This window comes from Larus michahellis, chromosome 21 (genome assembly GCF_964199755.1).
Source record: "Larus michahellis chromosome 21, bLarMic1.1, whole genome shotgun sequence".
Classification (NCBI taxonomy): domain Eukaryota; kingdom Metazoa; phylum Chordata; class Aves; order Charadriiformes; family Laridae; genus Larus; species Larus michahellis.
The window spans coordinates 7,120,183-7,142,449 of record NC_133916.1 but is presented as its reverse complement, the minus strand read 5'-3'; the positions used below and the strand labels follow the sequence as shown (position 1 = coordinate 7,142,449).

Genomic DNA, 22,267 nt, shown 5'->3' with positions numbered 1-22,267 from the left:
CTGAAGAGACGAACAAAGAGCTTCCTCACAGGTTGTTGCAAAACCTGTTCAACTGAACTGATGTAAAGATAAGAAAATCAGGTCACTGTTGAGGTGTACAGCAGGGACACAAACAGCTGGGGGCTCTTCCCCGCGGTTGGGCCAGGGGGCACCCAGAGCAGCCTGCAGCTCTCCAGGGAGCAAACCTATTGATGCTTGCGTGGACACGCTGCGGTCCAGGCAAAGGGGGCCTGATGGCACTGCTGCCCCGGGGAACCTCCACGCGACAGCACTGCGGGGGGCAGACGCCGAGCGACGGCAGCCACCCACAGCTGCTCCCCACCTCTTGGACTCTGAAGAAATCTGCTTTCTTCTGACACCGAAAGCTTCGGTTCCCACTGGAACAGACGCCGGCCATCCCCACCCGGGCTGTTTGGGTCCTGGCTCCACACGCACCGGCCCAACTCCACGCATTTTCTTAAGCAATTTGCACATCTTAAAAATAAAATCCTTTATTGATAATATGAATGTTTAACATGTTTAATGCCATCAGCTATAAAAATGATTAAAGACTTCAGCTTGGTACATTTGGCTTTACAAATTTACAAGTGTTAATGAATTAATACTAGTGTATACATTTTGCACTTCATTATACTCCATTAGCCAGTGACAAACTCTGCAACAACGTCTGCTTATAACAAGTGTGAGTTATAGAAGAAATATTTAGTTGCTTCCACACAGAATCTACATCAACAGTTAAATACTAACTCTACATGTCTTACTGAATTAGTTGGATCCATTTTAGTATCTTGTGCTTAGTTTCTCTCAGAAGATAGGCTACTAGCAAAAATACATTCTTTTGCATACCCCTTCCCATATTATACTTTAGAAGAAACAGTACTCAGTGCATTTCCTAATAGACTTCATCATAGTATCTCTCTCTCTATAGAGCTATTGATAAAGAAAGGGGATAATACCGTTTAGATTAATGTAAAAGCAAAGAAACACGTTAAAGCAGTGTATACAAAAGCCTCACTTTTGAATCCGAAGCGATACGTGGGCCAAAATCCATCTGCCCACCAGTTTTCACAAGTACTCTCATCAAGAGGAAAAATCTGCTGTGGATACTTAAAAAAGTAATAAATGTGCTTCCAAAAGAGTCGCTGCCCATTTATCTCTAGGCTACCTGTCTCCCTGCTGTCAGTGCGCAGCCCGTCCCACCGCATTAGGAACGGCAGCACACAAACCCACAGTTTAAGAGGCTGCCAAAAGGCCTGTGAAAGCCTCTGGTGCCAGGCTGAGCAGCGGGCAGGGCGGTGGGGGACGGGGAGCAGGGCACCGCCGCCGACAGCCACCGCGAAGCAGCACACGAGCTCTGGTGTCCCACAGGAGGAGGCTCAAGGCCAGAGGGAAGCCATCGGGGCGTGTACGGCAGCGCGTCCCCCAGCTGCGCGGGGAGCTCTCCGACAACGACGGTGGATGTATTTTGTCTAATTAAATATTGAGAAAGGACGCAGGAGAAGGCGTCCGGCAGTGGGAAGCTCTGTGTAAACGCGACACTGCTGCCAAGGGAAAGGCGGAACACTGACTGACACTCAGCAGCAAGTCCGGTGTCTAAATTTAGGATCAGTTCACCTACAACCACCGAGATAATGAACTCCGGGGTGTGCTCAGCCTCTGCTGCTGGTCTGCGGTGGGTCTGTCTTGCATGTCCCATGGCGGTGACTCAGAACCCAGCCGTGGGGTGCCGCTGACCCACGGCAGCACACGCGGCACGGCTGCAGCCAGGACTGCGCTTCTCGCAGCCACTGCTTCCCACAGGAATCAGTCGCTTCTCCCCTCCTGGGCCCCAATAATTTTTCACACGCCCAATTTGCCTCCAACTTAGGCAATTCCTCGCTCTAAGTGACTTTTTTTAATCTCAATGAATTCCCACATTTTCTTCATATTAGGCAGAACATCAAGAATAGATAAAGATTTTCCTAATCCATTGTGTATTTAATATGTATGTGTGTGAAACTACTTACACATACACTCAGTTACACACAGCAGTAACGATTTGGTTCCGTGTTTGCAGCCAAGGAAAGCCAGCAAGATCCCGTAGCCAACTAGGGAGTAAAATCCAGGTCAGCTGGACACAACCGATACAGATGAGGAACAAAATTATTGCTCTTGTTTATAGCAGAAGATCCCATGTTACTGTTGCAAAAAACGTGTATCATACGGACTAGTGATTTTTTTCAAGTAATAGTGAGATCTTTGTCAAGTAATAGCAAGATCCTTTTCTCAGAAGTTCTACACACAACAGTAGAATGCTTGAAGAGCTTGAAAATTCAAGGTGACCCACCAGCAACCAGAGTTTAGCCGCTTAAAGCACAGGGGCATCTCTGCAGAACGTGTTACAGGAAAGCAAAAAGAACTACACGGGCAATGAACACTGAGAGAGAAGTAATCTGGATTGTATTTTGGCTACATTTTACCCCAAGAACTTCTGTACGCTTCCTCAGGTAGCTAGGAGCTATGTGCTAAGCGTGGCTGGCTGCGTCGGCCCGGTGGTCACCTTACAGAATTTATAGCACATTTGCTAACTTATTTTAGCAAATGGAAAGAATTAAAACCAGTGTTGGTTTCAACATTCATGACTCACAGAAGAATTTGTTTCTGCAGCTAGCTGGTCCCCCTCCTCACCTTTTTCAGAGAATCACATTCATATTGCAGGCTTAGTTCAGGCACTTTTTATAAAATGTTCATCTGGAGTAAAAAGTCTGCAAAAGTTATTTCTGCATAATTTAAAAGTAGCATTTCAGTCCCATTAGAGTCTGATAGTTAGGTCCCACCACGTGATTATGGTTCTTGTTATCTCTAATGATTTGACTGTTGCCACGAGACATTTTGAGGCTACTGTATAGCTGTAGTTAAGGTTTCTTCATAAACAAAAATATTTTCCTACCTATTAAAAAAGAAAAAAATATACTAAATGCTTTATACAGACAGAATCTGCTACTATGGAAATAAATAACATGGAGTGGAAAAACAGTGTCTTAGCCCTAGGATGCTAAGCCATGGAATGTCACATTCCCATGTTCTGGAGACTAGCTGCTGGTCGGCAGGAGTATCTCAATGTCTTTGCCGTTGGACACTACAGTGGTGGTAGAGCAGCTACTTGCCATGTCCATGGGGGCCCCCAGCGAGGAGGCCTGGGAAGAGGTTTTGGTTAGTGGAGCAGGAGCAGCAGGTGACTGAGCGAGGCCGGGTTTCTTTGGAGGAATGGGTGGAGGGTTCCCTCTTTCTGCTCTAGGAATGGTCGGTGACTTAATTCCAGGAGACAGCGGGCTTAGTGGACTGGAAACCTTGCCAGGGCTTGGAGAGTGACCAGATTCATTTTTGGGACTCACAGCATTTGCCAGATTTCGATAGTCCGTGCCAAAGGGTGAGCTGTTAGGGGAGACAGGTTTAATAGGTCCCTGCTGGCTGGTAAATCTGGAGAGGACCTGAGTGACCGTATTGCGGGCCAGCTGCTTGGCGGCAGAATTATCTGCTAGGGTAGGGGACAAATCCCGTGATGGCGGGCTCTGCAGACCACTCGACTGATGGTCCTGTTCAGCTTGAGACTGAAACTTGTGCCGAGCTGCATGGAAACGTTGATTGATCCCCACCTGGTAGGATGACTGGTAACCAGGGCTGCTTGCTGAAGCTCCCACTAGGCGTTTAGTCAGAACTGGTGAGGAGCAGGGAGAAGGTGTTAGAGAGGAGGCAGCCGTGCCACTGGGAGACAGGGAGACCCCACTAGAAGGGACCTGAGACAACGGATGCACCGGTGACTCCGTTCTTACAGGAGAACTTCCATTCTCAACTGCATTTTCTGGGGCAGCTCCAGCAGATTTCTCCTTTTGAACTTGGTTCTCTGCTGCATTTGACTGCAGCAGCTCACTGCCCGTCTGCATGTCTGTATCACAATGCCCATTGGATTTTGCATAGGAATGAGTAGGTGTAGTGGGGCTGGGATGCACGGTATGCACAGCTTTGCTTGCGCTGGCAGGATTTGCTCGGTCTGCCTGCAGACACTCTGTCTGGCAAGACACAGACTTCACTGGGGGACTGTCAGTTGTAACACCTCTGGACATCACCGAGGGGCTCGGCTGCAAGGGCTCAGTAGGACAGTGCTCCTGGCGAGAAGCCTCCAGCTCTTGCAGGGCTTTCTTCAGACATTCCACCTCTTCTTTGAGTGCTTTTGTACGGTTTTCTTCTCTGTTCAGCTTGGCTTTCAGCTGTTCTCTTTCAATGTCAAACTCTGAGAGCTGCTTTTCTACTTGTGCTTCCATCTGTAAACCCCGCTTCCTCTTGGATGCCAGCTCCTCTTCCAGTTTACTCACCTTACTCTTCTCTTTTTCCAGTTTCAAGCTCAGTTCTGCGGTCTTCTGCCCCTCTTCAGCTGCTTTGGCAGTGGCTTTCTTGCACTCCACTACAAGCATGGAAGACAGTTGCTTGTGGCGTGCCCTTTCCTCCTCCAGCTGGCTTGACAGCTTCTTCTGTTCTTTTTCAAACTTTTTCACTTGGGATTTTTCAAACTCCAGCTGGAAGGTAAGAACAAAAAGACTGTAAGGGAACCACAAAACCCCCCGAAAGTAACTAAGCATAATGCCCCAAAAGGGAACCGGGTTGCTATGTATCTTGGAGAAATTTCCCAGTAAAAGATGGCAATGGCTAAGAAAGAGGTTCTTGCTCCACGTATCTGCAAGACAGCCTTGTATGACTCAGGTTGCACATATTAAGAATTATTACTTACTAGTAGTTATACGAAATTCAATTAACCTTTCCTGAGATACACACCCAGTCTGCCATGCGCTGACTGAACGGGCGAGCTGGAGCTAAGCTTCCTTCCACCTCATTTACTACTTTGTCGCTTTGCCTTTTAAAGGCATTTAGACTTTAAAATGCTGATGTGTTATGTATGTTTAATAAAGTCTACAGCGCTTGAGTAACAGAAAACAGTAGCTTAAATATTTATTATCATCTCTGAATATCCCCCCCAGGAGACCTTTCATGACTTATCCTGAATTTTGAGTACTAGAGAGCCCTATCATTTGTAAGTGCAGTCCAGTTCTCAAGAACTTCTCAGATTTCAGGCTGAAGTAAGATTCCAATGCACTGTATTGCCTATTAATAGCTTTCTGCACTGCTCAGCTACCAAAACAGCCCCAAAAATGAAGGTTGTTTTTCATATTGAAATGATAAAAGCTAGGAGCGCCTTACAGAGGAGGGAGGTCCCTTCCTGCTCTTTCAACACGAAGGTGCAATTAGACATCACTACCGAGTTCACCACCCAGGAGCCCGGGGTTTCCGTGGGCTGGGTAATTACCAGCCACCAAAGCGCACCTGCTGAGTGAGCCGCTCCCGCTCCTTCTCCAGCATGTAGGTAACATCGTCCCCCTCCGCCGTGTCCTGGGCGTGCCGCTGCCGCTCCTCCTCCAGGTCCAGTATCACCTGCCAAACAAACACCCGTCAATGCCCAGGCACACCTACAAGCAGGGAGAGATCAGTGCCTTCACACATGGTCCAACGCCTAATGACATGGGAGAGCAACGACTGCAGCCTCAGACATCCAAATTCAACTCAAAAAATCAGGTAAAAGCAGCTTTTGGACAAGTTATGATACTATGTTATCATATGGTATAGTTGAGTCAGTTTGCGAAAAGTTAGGAAAACCTCACACTGGATGTATCTTCATTTTATTATTAAATATCTAAATTGCACGCTTTTCCTCCAGACCGCAGAACAGCCTTGAGACTTTCACATTATCCATCCTTGGTTGGATGGTGCCCTCACCAGAATTTCCTGGCAGGACCATCAATATAAACACCAGTGGGAGCAGCGGCACTGCCCCAGAGACCGTGCATCCCGGGGACACGGGGCACTAACAATTACAAGAGGATCCTCGCGACAGTTTCAGCGGTAATTCACATACGGGCTTCTCCCCCAGTTTCTTACAGGAGATTTGAGGACTGCAGTGCAAAGTTTATTTTCAAGAACATGAATTTGTTCTTCCACTTAAGAACAAGATGAGCTCTTGAAATGAAACTGCTTGCCATAAGGACCCAGTTAAGGAGCTCCTTCAGCTTTAACACTGAATTACAAGAATAATTGAAATTCTATTAACTCAACAAAAAAGCCAGAATACAAACTTCCCAAGGGACTCTGCTGTATCTCACCACCAAAGCTCCAGGCTTTCCCAGCACGTGCTCACCATGAATTTAGCAGCTCCTTAGTCTTCCTGAAATCTAAGCTTCCAAACAATGCTTAAATATTTTTAAGTACACAAGGAACCTTTTTACAGAAGGACACAGGAAGGACAGAAGAAGGGGAAAAAATATCTGATTGTAATAGCATGATTTAGCTTGATGCTTGGCCGAACAGTGAAACACAGCCTTGCTGTTACTTCCAGTGTCTTCAAGGGCAAACCGAAAGCTGGGATACCCCCGGCTGCCCACCCTAAGCCCGGTGTCTGTCATGTAAGAGTCAAGCTGGCTGGTTGCTTATGTCATATGAAGGTTTCTGCGATGGAAATGCTTCGGATTGTCTACAGACTGGAAAGAACTTGTTCTACCTTATCCCCATCAAAACAGATTACGGGAAAATAAACTTTAACCCACATGCTGACGAGCAATGAAACAGAGGGCTCAACTTTGAACCTTTTGATTAGGAACAGAATGCAACTACTTGTACTTGAGATCTTTGTACAGGATTTAGTAAGTTTAATCAAAGCAAGAGCGACATACCTGAAAAAAATACAGGATGGTACTGGCCCAATGCCCAACAGGCACTAGCCAAAAGTACACCTAGATCTGACATTGTAAAAGATACTTCTTCGACACCAGTGTCACGGCATCACCGTCAGTCTGCCACTGACGCAAGCAAAAGCAAAAATGCCAGCTATTTTTTAAGATGGAGAAGAAATATGTGGAGAGGTTAAGATAAAGTGCTGCAATGCAAGTGACTGCAGGGATGCTCCAGAGAGCTCCCCCCAGCCAGAGATTCTAGTGATGTACTCTTGGGCAATTATCCTCTGCCCTGACTACATAGCAGGGACAAATAATATAATCATTTTGACTTGTTTAAATTTACTGCAAGAGAAAACAAACATGTAAACATGTTTTTTTAAAAAGCTAACTAGATTTATAAAAAGAATACGTTGCAGCAAGGCTCCAGGAAGCAGAGTTCACCGGACTCTTGCCTTCAGACTCGCGTGCAGCTTTCTGATTTGCCAGAGGAGCAAACCTCTGCGGAAAGACAGTCTGAGACGTGGACCAAGCAATTCATTGGTGTCAATATCAGTTAAAGCTACACATGAAGAGTAATAGGTGCTTTAATAAAGAGGCCAAATAGCATGAAAAATAGTTTTGGTCATGCCATACTTTCTTAGGAAAGCACATGGAGGTGCACTCCCACAAGTACCTGGTACCAGCTCTTCGATAGAGAGATGAGTCACGAGCAGAACAGCGACGCGTCTGCTCAGAATTCAGTCTGCCAGAAATCCTTTCTTACATTTTGGCAAGCACTATACCTCCCAGCTGTGAATAAGCTAGTTCCTTTTTTGTGTGTCCTAACAAAAACATCTTGCATATAATTCAAATTTTGGAATTACAATTAATAAGCTTACCAGCTGCACCGTATTGAGTGAGAAGTTTAAACAAAGATGCAAAGTCCTCTCAGTTACCAAACCTCAAGGCTTTTAAGTGTTTTTGCTGAAGTTAAAGTATTATCAAAATGCAACTGTTAACTTCTGCACATCTTATTTGAAGCAAAACCTACCTTTCTGTGTCTGCTTTCCGCAGCAGCTAGTTGGGATAACATTCTTTCTTGCATATTCTTGCAATGTTTCATCACCACTTTCAAAATAGATAAGGGATTGGAGCATACTGGTTGCTTTTCACCGTGATTTCCCTCTTTCAGGGTCTCAAAATCTCTCTGCAATGCCATTAATGGATCACTGATGTTGTACTTCCCATAGCGTTCCTCAATGAATGTGTCTCTATGCTGGGCCTGCAACACAAAAACAAATTTGCATTTCAATATACTTAAAATAGAAAACTAGCTGAAGAAGAAAGTAATTTGTAGTTAATATTCCTCTACCCCAGTTTTCCACTTAGAGATAGAGAGATCTTAACACAGTCTGATTCATATCCTGTTATCTGCTAAGAATAAGAGTAGTCAGGCAGGAAAACACTCAAGCGCGTCATGTTAAAGGTCCTTGGTTAACAGAAAAGAGAGACAGTACTTCATACGACAAATGGGTCAAGCGATCTACCTGCTCAACAGCACCTCCGGGACCTCCAAAGCCCACCTGGACCTTGGCACTTCTGATCAAGCCGACCAGAAGGGGACAAACACCATGTTTTTCACATGCTAGGCGCACATACAGCTCCTCTAATGGCAGGCTCTCATCAAGTTAAAACTATGGAAAGTTAAGTGTACAGTGAGGACAATAATCCTTCGATCATCAGAAGGGATTTTTAAACAGTTAACATTTAAAGTTTCAGCTAGGCTCCACGCTAATAAAAATGCTCATTAATACATTTAAAATGGGCAAAAGTCGATAGTCCCCCTCTAATAAAGACAATAAAATGTAAAAGGATCAAATATATGCAAGTGAACCCAGGTCTCGCAGGCTGAATTAGCGCCGCACAGCTGGATGTCCCCCCTGCTTCACAGCCCCTCCTAGAAGCCACCTGCTCCCCAGCTAAGATAAACTTGAGTCTTGAAAAGATTTGCAAAAACCACTTGTATTTCCACAGCTGGAACACAAAATGCATACGTACTGTTCACAGGCACTCTGAAAAGTGTGTGTGGGGGTTATATGAAGCATGTGCTCCATTAATTTCTCACTGATCTCTCCCCAGTTGAACAGTGTCTTTTAACAAAGCAAACTAGAAACAAAGGAAAGTCTTACTTAAAAACACAGCATCGCCCCAAAATCGCCAGCCTGCTGGCATCCGCATACCCCAGCTACCTGCTATCTACAGCCGTGACTTACATTCCACAACCGTGCGAAAGGAGAGAAGGTAAGTACCAATTCTTGCTCAACTAAAGATTTAATCATTTACTGTCCTACTGGTGGAAGAGTAGTTGTGTGGTTTTCTCAACTATGTCACCATCAAAGAATTTCATGTTGAGCAATTACAGTTTTATTCTTGCAATAGCCTATAAATCCGTAAATTGTTAATAAAATCCTTAATGTTCTCATCCAGACTAAACAAAGTTTAGTTTCTCAAGCAGCAAGATAGGAATGACTAGGTTTCCTTTGGTGACATGAAAGAATTAAGGAAACTCACACGTACAAGGCTTTGTATTTACAATGTTTAGATTCAGCCATTCCAGCCAGCGACCACGGGCTGTCACCCATTCCTTACGGGACTGCTTGAGGACATCTTTTACATAGGAAAGACTGAGTCTGGCTATAATGAAAAGACAACTTGGAAGCCAGTATTTATTGGCACGCTTGTTTCCTGATGTGGCGGTAAACTGTATGGAAACTGTGAACCCTCCCCTCGAGCCCAGCAGAGCCGCAGTGCTGCTCTGGCCACCACCCCATGCGCGGCTGGGACAGACACACCGAAAGAGGAAAGCAAACTGCTGTAACTGCGCTTTACAGCTCGGGGGACCGACAGACAAACAATAAAGCTTTGCTTTATTCAAACAGCTGATGAGATTTGCTGGCCCTGCCTATATTCTAAGATGCAACCATGTGATTAGCACAAAAAGAAATTAATAAAAGTGAATCTCTGCTCTTAAAGGCAGAAGTGTATGCATTATCTTGACAAGAGGCATAAAAAAAACAAAACAAAATACATTTTTCCCCCCCCCATCTCCTCCACGACCGAACCTAATTAGGGACATTTGTCCCACGATACTGGTTTGGCGTTGTATTGTAACCCTTGCAGTAAACAAATACAGAGGAACAGCTCACACTCACAAATACCCCTCCCTCTTTATCAGTAACATCCATCAGGAACAGTGGATACCTTTGATCAGAGCTTAAGATATTGTTCTAACTTTACATAAAAAAAAAAAAAAAAAAAGGAAGGAAAAGATCAGCCCTGGAAATGGGAGGGCGGCCCTGGATAATGACCTGCCCCTGGTTTAATGAATCACAGGAAAAACTACAGGCTTTTCTTTCTTTTTTTTTTTTTTTTTTTTTTTTTTGAGGAACAGTGAATCTTCAGTAATCCTGAAGAATTTATAAAAATGACTCAACCAAACCTCACTACAAGTGTGTAGGGAATTTCTAAGTGACTCAAGCATTAAAAAGTCAGTAAATACAACTCGGGATATTCATCCAGCTGCCCTAACAGCTTTGGCAGATGAGCTGCTCTTCCCTGGAACCAACCCACCCTGGTGCCGCTCACGCTGCAGCCACGCGGAGATGCGGGAGAAGCCCCTCGGAAGGTGCTGCCAGCGCTTTTAACAGTGCAAGCAAACAGGGTGGCATTTGACAAGTTTACTTCTGGGCAACTCCTTTCCAATAAAAGTTCAAAGCACCAGGATTCAGGTCGCACCCACTCCCTCTAACCTGTGATTTCTTGCAACAGTGAAGGTGTACCAAAAGCCAGGTTTTCCTCGGCTCCCCACAGCGCCGGGCTCTGGACCCTGCTGAATGCAGTGGGGTGGTTTATTTCCTGTCTGGGAAAGAACAAGAAGTTCTTCCTTGCTACTTTGAGCAATTAAGTATTTTCCTGAGCTAGCATGACAAACAGATGAGACTATCATAACATTAATAGCTTTCTGAAGTCCAGCTATTCTTCTTTAATAGCCAGCAGAGCACAAACATTTAATTAAAGTTGTCTAGACTAGGAAAAGCCTTAAACAGGTCATCCTACAACAACCACATCTCCTTTACCAAAACAAATCCGGTGCTTTGGCATTTGGGCCACCATCCACTTGGAAACACAAATATGGGTTTTCAGGCTGCTGCCCGTGACACCTCTTGTGCTATGGGTGCCACTGTCACCAAAATAATGGGGACAGCTCTTCTAAAATTAAGTCACCGTGCCATAACCTACGCCAGTTAGTTCATACAGGTACGGAGCTGTCACATACACGAGCGGCCTCTCCCCCGGCTCGTGCTCCTCAACTCTTCAGCTCAACAACTTCCACTAACGCTGGAGGTCATGTATAAACATCTCCAATAGTTTTGATTTTGTCCTGTCTGAACTGGAACTCAGCCTTAAATACAGGTTGTGTTCAACTTTCAAAACAGAAGCAAGTTGATGACGGATGAGAAATATTCTATTAATGAGCCCAAAAAAATCAACTCAGATCTCACATTCCAGCACCTATTCAAACACATAAATCCACAGGAAATCAAGCTTCAATAATAAGGAAATAAGATTACAAAAAAAGCATTGTTAACTTAGGAGTGGAAAATTTAATCTGTAAAACCAGAGATGACATACATACTTCCAACAACATCAACTGCTCTTTGAAATAAGATGCAATCTTCTGCAATTAGAACATCCTCTAATTTAGCACCTCCGCCTGTATCATTTCAAATATGCAGAATTAAGAACTTCCTATCAAAACGCTCAAACTCCAAAAGCAACTAAATGGACTATTTGGTGGTTTTGAAGACTCTTAATTTGCCCTCCCCCAACAGGAAAAAAGATAACATTTAAGTCTGGGCTGCTCTTAAAAAAAGGAAGCAGCTAGGCACGTTAACTACTCTTAAACATAAAAGTCCTGGCCATCAGAAGAATAAGGCGCAGGCAGAGGGCACCCCTTTATACTGGCCGGCTCTTAGCTCAAGTTAGGGCAATTGACCACTGCCAGGCTGTTTGAAAAGAGATAATTCTGATTTTATGGAGCAGAAGCAGCATCTGACATGACTGAAGAGATGTTTCCTGTGCAGGCAGGCAAAGCAAAGGCTTCACTTTGTAAGGGAAAAGCTACTGTTTCCTCTTGGGATTTCCAGACTGTTTTGGGACGAGTGTTTCCCATAATCTATTTGTGTAATTCTTTTTAATAAAATATTTCCTTTTACTGAAACCTTGTTTATGAGACAGCATTTTCTCTCTGTCTTCAATAATCTTTACAACTTGTTTTACTGGAACATCAAACAGGGAATTTCCAAGACTTGTTTCAAGTATTTTTTTGGACACAAAATAGAATATTACTCTTGCCCGTAATTTCAGAGTTTAGGTTTTAACGCTCGGCACAACACAAACACACTGTTAATTAACTGTAGCTACTGCGTATGCAGCTCGCCAGTCATAATTTGCCCAGGAGTTCCTCCTTTATGTTGCAGAGAGTGGTATAATCTTTAAATAGCTTCTTACTGCCTTGAACTTCCTTATTAGCTTTTCTCCCCAGACACAGCTATTGGGAATAAAGACAAGCTGAGGTCACAGCAATCGCTGACAGCGAGAAGGGAAATGGAGGTGGGGACCACTCGCTTTGCATGAAAATAAGGGTCAAAATGCCGGGGTGGGATTCCGAGTCCGACTTCAGCGCAGCTCCGAAGCAACGCCTAGCAGAGACCCACACAGCAGAAATTATATTGCTCAAATACAGTATCTGTCCTAATTGGCATCATTAGATCAAGTGAACAAACCAGATAAACGGGAGCTACCCAGATTTGCCCACATAAGACCTGCTATCAGCGCCCCGAAAAATACAAGAAATTGTTTGGGGAAACATCAGGCAGCACCAAACTGCAACTTCTTTCCCTGGGAATTTTTGGTCCATAGCATGGAGAGCACAAACCCCAGGATTTATGGGCTTGGCCGCGCACAGCCCCACACGTGGCCATGGGACGGCGCCTGATGAGGGACTGCACTTTAAACCCTTAAAACAGGGAACCTGGTGACAACGCAACGGCCATGCCCACACCTCTGCTCCTCACCCAGCCTCCAGCGGGGTATGGGGAAGGTGCAGAGAACCAGTCGTTCTGAAGTTCCTGGCAAACAGTGCTGCTTCAGGCAAGAAATAAAGAAAAAATCCCCAAACTTGCCATAGAAGCTGTAAGAAAAGCCTGCATTCCAGCAGGCCAGCGCCCGTGGGAGCAATGCTACAGTGGAGCTGCTTTACAAGTGATGCAAAAACCCGTGTTGCCCCATCTGTGAAAGATTTACTAGCATCTGCACTAAGGTTTTATATTACTGAACTTTTTTTATTTAAACAAGAGGTAGACTCTTAGTTTTTGAAAGTGCACTGCAAACTTAATTTCTAAATCCACTGACAAATGAACACTTACTTTTTCAATGCATTAATACTGCTTTATAGAGTGAATCACCGAATTCAGAAGCAAAGCAATGAATACCAGCTCCCAGTCATTAACACAAAATAGATAGTGTCTATTCCAGTGTAAATTGCCTGAGGCCTTATTAACATAAAAGAATGAGCCAGAAAGCTGCTTCCTGTTTTCTAGAAGTAAACAGAATTTCATTTCTAATGTATGGAAAATTCTCATTTGAAGAACAGGGGGCAGGGAACAGCGTGTTCTAACATAGCGATAGAGACCTATTTAAATATTGAATTGTTTCCAGTCACGGTGTGCTATTTTAGAAGACTAACCTGTGGATCACACATCCAATCCTCCTACATGGCAATAAGGACTGAGAATCCAGCCCTCAGTATTAGGCAACTCTCTGACAGCATCTGGTTTTTTGGATGATTTAAATATCATTGTAACTACAGGAAAAGGAGCACAATAAGAAGTGAGACTTAAGGTCTGTTCTGAGAACACTGAGATTTATGTAGTGGACAGGAAGCTACTTTTAGGCCAAAAAAAAAAAGAAAAAACTTTTTTTCAAAGAGGCTTTAAAATAGAGGAAGCAAACTGAATCTGACATACAGTGAATTTGTTCACTTAATCCTTTATACTACTATCTTGTGTTTGAATCTAAGTAACATTGCAATTTGAAATGGACGTCAAAAGTCAAGTCCAGGTTCCCTGCAAATGCAGAGGGAGAGATGACAGTCCCTGTCACAAACACCCACTACTCAATTAAGAGCAATACACAAGAAAAAAGTAAACCACAGAAAAAACACAGCGAAGGAGAGAAGCCAGCAAGGGCAAGTCGTAATATGGTAGAGGCGTCGATTAGAGGTGACCTAACAATTGCTCTTTCTAATAGGAACGTGAGCCCCAGAGAAATAAAGCCGGAGAGGGAGAGCCCCTCTCCCAGCTGCAGAGGGGAGATGCTCCCTCCGGGCAGGGCAGAGACTCCCCAGCAGAATCCCCTGGCACGGAAGAGAGGGGAAAGATCTGGGGAGGGGAAGCAAAGGGAGGAAAGGGAAGGAGCAAATCAAGCCAGCAGTCTCTGGAAAGCCAGGCTCAGAAGCTCGATTTTGGCCCAGTGAGAAATGGGGACAGTGCCAGCCAACGAGCGGCCTGGTATCATGAGAGAGAAGAAAACTATTTTAGGCTTTGTCATCTGCACGCAGGGATTCTCTCTGCTAAATGCCAGATGCTAAATGCTTTTCTCTGAGCACGCAGGAAGATCAATTATTGCAGACTGTACTATGATCAAATTACAAGTTTACAAATTAAGGTACTTTTTCTCTCTGCAAGTGCTTATTCTTTCCTATAATGTACCAAAGGATCTGCCTCAAACATCCAGAGAGCTCAGAAGCATTTAAATCTGGATTAGAAGTCAAATTAGCCCATGAGGGGAAATGCATTTTTCTTACTAAATGGGAAGAAAAAAGGCAGATAAACCCCTGATTTTTAACCACTGACATCTATGTGTCTAACATAACGCTTCCCCAGCCCAGGGTGTCTCACCCCGTCTCAGTGCACGCCACCACTCGGGGTACCCAATGCATGCAGGGCAAACTAACGCTCTCAGAGTTTCCATCCTTCATTCAGACTTAGAAAGGCAGCATTTTTCTATGTATCCAAACGTGAGTAAACACATTAGGAAGGTGGGTTTTCCTTTAACTACAGTCACACACAATAAAACTATTTCAGCTGGCGAAGCACTGTAAAGCTGTTACCACAGTTACTATCAGTAAACAAAAAGAAAAGCACAGGAAGGCCAGAATTTCCCTAACTGTATATTCCCAATAAACAGGTAAAGCGAGGCTAGGAGTTTTCTGCTTCTGAAACTCTGTCCAGCCACCAGATGAAGCAGTTACAGGACTTTTTTCCCCTTTGCATTTCGAAGGGGCATTGCAGCCTCTGCCAGCAGGTCGGCGGCTGGCACTGCGGTGTGACAGAGCCGGGCACCGCAGCATCACTCCAGCTGTGGGACACAGCTGGCTCTGGGGGTGTTCCATCTTCCTGTGGGGCAGGGGCTCAGGAGCAAGGCTGCAGGCGACCAGAGCCAGATCCGATTCCAAGCTTCTACTGCCCTTTCCTGCTACCTTCAGCTCTCCTGGTGTTCTCAAGATGAACCATTACAGTGTATCCCTTACAGAAGGGGGGGGAAAAGCACTAACCTTTGATTAGTTTCATATTTTATACTATGTAATTATCAAGTATAGGTTAGAATTTCATTTACTTTCCTCTCAGTCATGACTACTTGACAAATTGTGTCAAAGGGTATTCTAACTACATTAATATCCTCATGCAAGAGGGAACTGCAGGTGAAATTTCAACAGAAGAGATAATTGCTTTCTGTTATTAGAAGGCACACGTTAAAAAGCCTTTGGAACGGAGCTGCTGCTTCCTTCCCATCGGTCTCTCCCTGCTCCATTTCATGCATTTCACACTGCAATATTAAACTGATGCTTATTTTGGTAACACATTCTGACCACACCGAATTAGAAGACTGATCCCAGGACAGAGGAGAAATTTGAAGTCTGTTCCAAGAGAGGAGCCCAGCCTCGTACCTGACCAATAGCTTGGAGAGGGTAACAGTACTACTCCAAAATAAAAAGATTGTCTAACTGCAAAAAACAATGAACAATAAACATGTAAGTGTCCCAGCTGTTTTGGAGGAGGATCTCCCTCCACCCCCACAAAAGGTGTTTGTATTTGGAACCAAGTTCCAGAAGCCGTTGCTGGAAAACCAAGTCCCCGCAGCGCTCAGATTCACAAGCTGCCACTCCTCTTCTGGAACAGCTCAAAGTTTAAACACTATGAGCAGTGACAGGTCAGCTTGAAAAAGCCTTCAATATTCAACCCTGTCACAACTCATTTCTTCGAAAATCCACCCCTTTCATCACTTATACCACTATTTTTTTTCCCACCTTTCCCACTGAGGCTGAGCGTCAACTACGCATCCTTCAAAAAGCACCAGTATTACATATTACATACTGTCTCGGCTCAACACGCACACACCAAACTGGCCACAGTCCACACTACCAAGGGAAGCAGAAGTGCAGAGTGAACACCGCATACGCTAATGCCACCTTGGTCACGGCTTCCCCGCAGCACGAGCTGTCCCTGCACAGAGAGGTCCCACTGCCCCAGCCCTGCCTGTCCCACCACAAGCACTCACGCAGCCACGACATCACCTGCACTGACACGGGTCAAAACTCACTTTTCTGACGGGTTAGATTTAGCTGTAATCTGCCTGAATGGGGGGTTAAACTAACGCTTGTGCCAGCCAAGGGAAGGAATAAGCAGTTGAGCCCAGGCCTGTGGCTCTCTGCAGCAGTGCCAGCTTACACCGCCTCAGCACAGCACCCACGGGTGCTTTTTCCTTAGCGTGACGTTATTATGACAAAAAGACTAATCTGTGGTCCCTCCCGGCGAGGAGAATTTCTTCCTTAAGAAGCCCTCCTTGCTAAAGGAGAAAACCAACAGCCTGACAGACCTTTTACACTTCTCATGATAGCAGAAACTCTCGGTTCTTTACCAGAAAGGATGAAAGTACATGCATAACACTGTACTTAACACTGAAATGCTTCTTGTAGCCAGCTTTGATAATGAATTCCAAGACACAGAATGATATACAGCATTTATTATCTAATACAGCTGAAATTAAGATGGGATTCTGAACCAGTAATAAATCTTTGCCTCTGAACTTCACCTTGGACGCAAGTGCTTTGCAGAACCTATAGTAGTACTGTTGTCATTTCTGTCTCTTATGGTGGTATTTACAACATACCTTTAAGGCTTCTATGACGAGATCTCTTGCTTCTAATTCTCCTTCAAGAATGCTAAACAGCGTCAGTAGTTCTGGTTTGCTGAGTTTTTCCAGATTCATCCTGAAAACCTGAAAAATGGAACATAGTTTACCAGGTATTTCTTTGTATGTTAAAATCAGTATTCAAAGTTACGATATATAATCCCCATTTAACTTCAGTTTCCAGGTTTTTGGACTGCAAATTGCCCTGGGGAGAAAGGGAAGAATACACAAGGCAAACATTTTCTCTTCATCTTCCAAGACCAGTTGTAGAAAATGCATTTTTCACCTTTTCCCAAGGGGCCATGAACACATGCACACCCAGATGGTGTGGGCAGAACGTACGGGCTAACATGACAGTGTCATATTCACCATGAAGTAGCCAAAATTAATAGGAGAGGGAAAAAAATGGCTACTTAAGCACCATACTATTGTAAATTACACCTCCGGATCACACAGCTGCAAACACCACTGAAACGAGAGTGACGAGCTGTGATGAATGCGGCCCAAACTGGGCCACCTACAGAAACTTAACGGGCACGTTACCATTTCAGTGCTGTGATAGCTTCCTCGGAATGCCATTCTGCATTACTAATGGAGCAGGCCCAAACCACTTTACAAAAATCAATGCCACAAAAAACACACATTTAATTACTATTCTTTCAAACTGTTTCAATATCACCATCATTTATTAAATATAATTTTACTGCCCACATAAGAACAAGATCCATCATCTGGACTGTGCATAACAAAAGCTTTTTCTCCCCCTTCATCTTTGCTGATAACACTTAACATTGCCCAGTAATAAGCCTTTTTATTACATTATTTTGTTAACAATGGAAATAATTTCACAGACTAAATCCTTGTCAACTAAATACCCATTGATGATATAGTCTTGTGCTCTGCACAACAATCAAATATATTTTTCTGAGGAAAACGCTACAGCATGGAGAAGCTACTGAGAAGTATCAAACCCCATTTCATCGGCAAGTAATAAAGGGTTAATTTAGCCTTTACTAGAGAAGCCTATCCAGCTAAAACATGCAACTGAACTCTAATTTTTCTGAAGTCACTGCTACTTTACAACTGATTTGCATAACTGTGCCTTGGAGAATTATGCACAAATGCAAGTTCTGTCTTGTTTATGCCAAAGTAGTTTTCCAGTTGCTGGGAACAGAAAGTTCTGCTTACAGAGCGGAGTAGGTAGCCTCTCAGCAAGAGAAATCAGAAATCTGCTTCGTGCCCCCTCTGCTTAGCAGGCGAGTTTCTCATCCTGCAGTCACGTTCTCACTTCATGCAGCGTTTTACATCAAACTCCATAAAGCAGCAACGTTTCTGACAGACTTTTCTGGCCAGCCCTACCGTTGGCATGGGCTGCTCAGAGAAACTCCAGGGGAGGCGAACAGGACTGTGCGGGGTATTGCGGCCGTTCCAAAACCCATTTAGCTGGACACCATGGATCTGCCAGCACTGCCTGTGTGTTCCCTACTGCAGATCCACATTTTCAAGAGGAAAATACACGAGCGGAGTGTTTGGCAAACCCGTTCTTATCTGTCATAACTTCAAAAAAAGCCTGATCAAGACTTGACACAACAGTCTAATTTAGGAAACTCACTATATAGACTCAAATCACATTTCAGCGGCCTGGGCAGTGCTGGTCACTGATCGGCCAGAGCTACATTGCCAGATCAGCCGACAGACTTCCCAGAGTTGCCCAGGACATGAACCTGAGCATCTCCTGCGGCTTCGGGTACGTCACTGATGGTCCTGTCGCCATGGGCAGCCTGGCTAGCTGAGACTGCATGGAAGGAGCGTGATTTACAACTTGTTCATGTTATACAAAAAGGGAGGGAGTGCAACAGAAGCAGCAAATTCATGCTAAAACATAAAAAAGTAGCCATACATCATGAGAAAAGAGGGGGCCTGGTTTTAGCCTTTAACATTTATGTTCTTATGCTGGTACCTAAGTCTGAGCTGCATCAGTTCCCTGGGAAGGATTTAGATCTGGAACACCCGAACGTCTGCTCAGGAGATGCATAGCTTAATTTCAAAACCATCTCAGTCCTTGCTCAGACTACTTTCACGGGTGCTGAGACTGAATCAGTACTGATGGGAAATAGGAACAACTTTTTTTGCCGGATACTCATCAAGTTATTTTAGTTTTGGGGCATTTTAAGCCAGAACTAAAAAGGAGAAGTTTTCTTTGAGATCTTAGAACAAAGCGTATCATCTAACTCCGTTACCCCAGGACAGTACATTTTGAACGTGGACTTCAATGTGACCATGTCTGTGCTTTTCTCTGGAAAAGAGATGACGTGGGTGCAGCTGCATCTCTCCATTAGCTACTGAACAGCACACTCAGAGCGAGGACAGCTACTGACTGCAGTTTGGTACTTTAATGCTGTTAGTCTGGGCAGTAATCGTTTCTATTCTATATTCTAAATACTCCCATTGTGACTTGTACTTCACAGTGTTATAGAAATAAGCCATGCTATTCTTAACACGCCTCTATGGCTATAGTCTTTAATCAGCTTAATAACATAAACAAGCCCTGTCTTAAAATATATGGGTAAAAATACTTACAGAAATAAAGAGCAGGAGCCAGTCTGCACAGCAATCATTTATACAACAACAACAGGTAGCATTAAAGATATATAAGTGGCACAGCCTCAGCTTCCTCCTGTGCAACCTGCTGCTACAGAAGACCTTTAACTGCTCTGTTTGCACAAGTTATCCCATGCTGCTGCGGTGACAGACTGGGACCAGATGCTACAAATAAAGTCACTGCCCTAAAAAACCCTCTAAATTACACTTGTATTCTGCACTGATTTACAGGGAACTTTTTAATGCCTCTCAGAGCACACCTGGCAGATACCTCTGAATCTATAACAAACCCAAGCTCTCCCTTTTAGCGTCACTCAATAAAAGGGAGCTGAAAAAATAAGGAAAAAAAAAGCTCTATTAATTTTACGTTATTATTTTACAGGAACAAGAAGCATCTCTGATCAAAAAGCTAATAAGCATATATCTGAGCTCCTCCTCCCCTATCCAAATCCAAATCCCGGCCCGGCCCTCCAGCGTCACAGGCTCCCGAGCTGACCTTTCCAAGGCTGTTTTCTGGTTACAGGTCCCTGTTCTTCCCTTGTTCCACTTTTTAATAAAAGATCACACCAACCCTATTCAATTACCCACTTCTTTCCCCTGCAAACAGTCCCATTCTGCCAAACAGATCTGTACTCATCAGCTGGGCAACCCGACCTATTATTTCAAAACCTTTAACCAAGAGATAGAGTTTCACAGCATTAGAAACAAGATCTAGAAATACTCAGGATATATTACCCCTCTATACTCACTGAAATTCGCTGACCAGCCCAATCACACAGATCACAAACCGCAAGAACCTCATTATTTAGTCTGATGGTATAAATATTTTCCCTGAGTCTAAGATATACCACCATTTTTGGACAATAAGCAAGAGTTTAGAGCATAAACAAAGATAACTATGCACTGCTTGCCTAAAGGTAAACTCCTTTTTAGCTACACTATGGACCACTAAAGAGTCTCCTCAGCAGACCCATACCTACCTACCCTTGAAAGAGACAAAACTCTTCTTTTGAAAGTTATTTCCCAGTACTTAACTAAACATAAATATCAAGACCAGTTTAAGCATATCTACACCCATGCAAGCTAACAAATCCGGATAAGTTATCTTCGGCATGTGCCACTTCAGGAACAAAAAGAGATAAGCTTCTAGAGCGTGGCAGCTCCTCCGCGCACTGAATCATGCTACGATGATTATGAAACCATTAGAGGTGACATTTCGCTTGGGCTCACATACATGTAAGCACGAACCGAGTTAACCAATGCTGCCAGCCCAAGAGAACTTCACCCGCTGACTCCAGCGAAGGTTTGAGTCACTCTGCAGCGGGCAGGACCCAAGAGCAGCCAGAGCACACAGCCCGAGGCGCAGACGGGGAGGTTGTCAACTGGAAGTGTCAAGATCCTCTGCAAGCACTTGGCTCTAAACTCTTCTACTTTAAAAAAAAAAAAATGAAGAACATAGCTTGTCATTCCTTTTTCCCCTCTGAAGGAGGGTATTTCCTTTCCTCTCATAAGCCATGGTTACAGCTACCCCTATTCAACAATGCCTCTATGTCTATAGTCCTGAATCAGCTTCATTTTTCTTTCCTGTCCCTGAAGAGGAACTGATATTTTCCAGGAGCTTGCACGGGCAGTCGCGTAATTGCATTCATATGAGAACCTAAACTAGTAGTTTGAAAACTCCTGATAGACAAGTTTTTAAAAATGCTGCTGCATGTGTAGCGTGACGTGCGAGTTGTTAAAATAATTACATGAGTTGTTTATATAATAAAAAGCTAACACACACTTTATAATTGTGCATCCACAACGCTGCCTGGCATTGCGTCAGGACTGTAGGAAATTAGGTTGAAAGGAGCAGTGTTTAAATCCCCACCCCTGTATCTCAGAGCTCAAAGGGGAGAGGACAAACCCCCTGCCCAAACCTGCCCACCCCGTTATTTCTTGAAGTATTTGGACGCAGCAAATACACAAAATTCGCGTTCAAAACATCGCTCAAGTCCTTCAACAACCACTGAGCGGGAACTGTCGCTCCTTGAAGGAAAACTGAAACAACCCCGGCATCCCCCGACCCGTCAGACCCGCCGTGCCCGGGGAATGCGGCGGAGGACGGGCAGGGCCCCAACAGGGGCGGGGGGGGTAACGACCCACCGACCTGCCCCGGAGCGGGGCCCCTCCCGCCACACGATCGGTCACAACGCCGCGGCGACGCCGAGCTCCCGGTAACGCCCCCCCAGCCTCCGCGCTCCCCCCGGCCTCAGCGCCCCCCGGTAACGCCCCCCCAGGCCTCCGCCCGCGGCCGCCCCCGCCCGCAGCAGGGCCCGGGCCGGCCCCGCCACCGCCCCTCTCAGCCCCCGCCGCCCCGCACCTGCCGCGCCCCACCCGCGGCGGCAGCGCCGGGACGGACCGGGCCCGGCCACACACAGGGAGGCCCCACCGAGCCTCCGGACCGGGGACCGGGCACCGCGCCCCCCCAACACCAACCTGGCCCGCGCCGCCGCCGCCGCCGCCACTACCGCGCCGCTCCGCTCCCCATCCAGCCGCCCCGCCCCTTCGCGCCCGCCCGCTGAGGGACGGCGCTTCCACCAATGAGAGCCGCCGCCTGGCGCGCCCGCGGACCA

General features: G+C 45.1%; 1 protein-coding gene across 2 annotated transcripts; it reads right to left on the bottom strand.

Annotated features, from left to right (window-relative positions):
* Positions 1-475: 475 nt before the first annotated feature.
* CTTNBP2NL (CTTNBP2 N-terminal like) lies at positions 476-22,221 on the bottom strand. 2 transcript variants are annotated; one of them, XM_074564426.1, is made up of 5 exons: positions 22,131-22,221; positions 17,031-17,138; positions 7,789-8,019; positions 5,356-5,463; positions 476-4,553 (listed from the first exon to the last, which is right to left on the bottom strand). In XM_074564426.1, the coding sequence occupies exons 2-5, from the start codon at positions 17,127-17,129 to the stop codon at positions 3,072-3,074; spliced, it is 1,920 nt and encodes a 639-aa protein (XP_074420527.1). In that variant the 5' UTR covers positions 17,130-17,138; positions 22,131-22,221; the 3' UTR covers positions 476-3,071. The 2 variants fall into 2 exon arrangements, with proteins under 2 accessions (XP_074420527.1, XP_074420528.1); XM_074564427.1 differs by lacking the exon at positions 22,131-22,221 and adding an exon at positions 22,015-22,034.
* Between the last annotated feature and the right edge of the window lie 46 nt (positions 22,222-22,267).

What these genes read in the sequence shown, in the direction of transcription:
- CTTNBP2NL (XM_074564426.1), bottom strand. Translation starts at nt 17,129, where the DNA reads ATGAATCTGGAAAAACTCAGCAAACCAGAACTACTGACGCTGTTTAGC. An exon ending in CGGAAAGCAGACACAGAAAG is followed by an intron (nt 5,464 to 7,788) that starts GTAGGTTTTGCT and finishes TTTGTTTGGCAG; the next exon opens with GTGATACTGGACCTGGAGGA. An exon ending in GGGAGCGGCTCACTCAGCAG is followed by an intron (nt 4,554 to 5,355) that starts GTGCGCTTTGGT and finishes CTTACCTTCCAG; the next exon opens with CTGGAGTTTGAAAAATCCCA.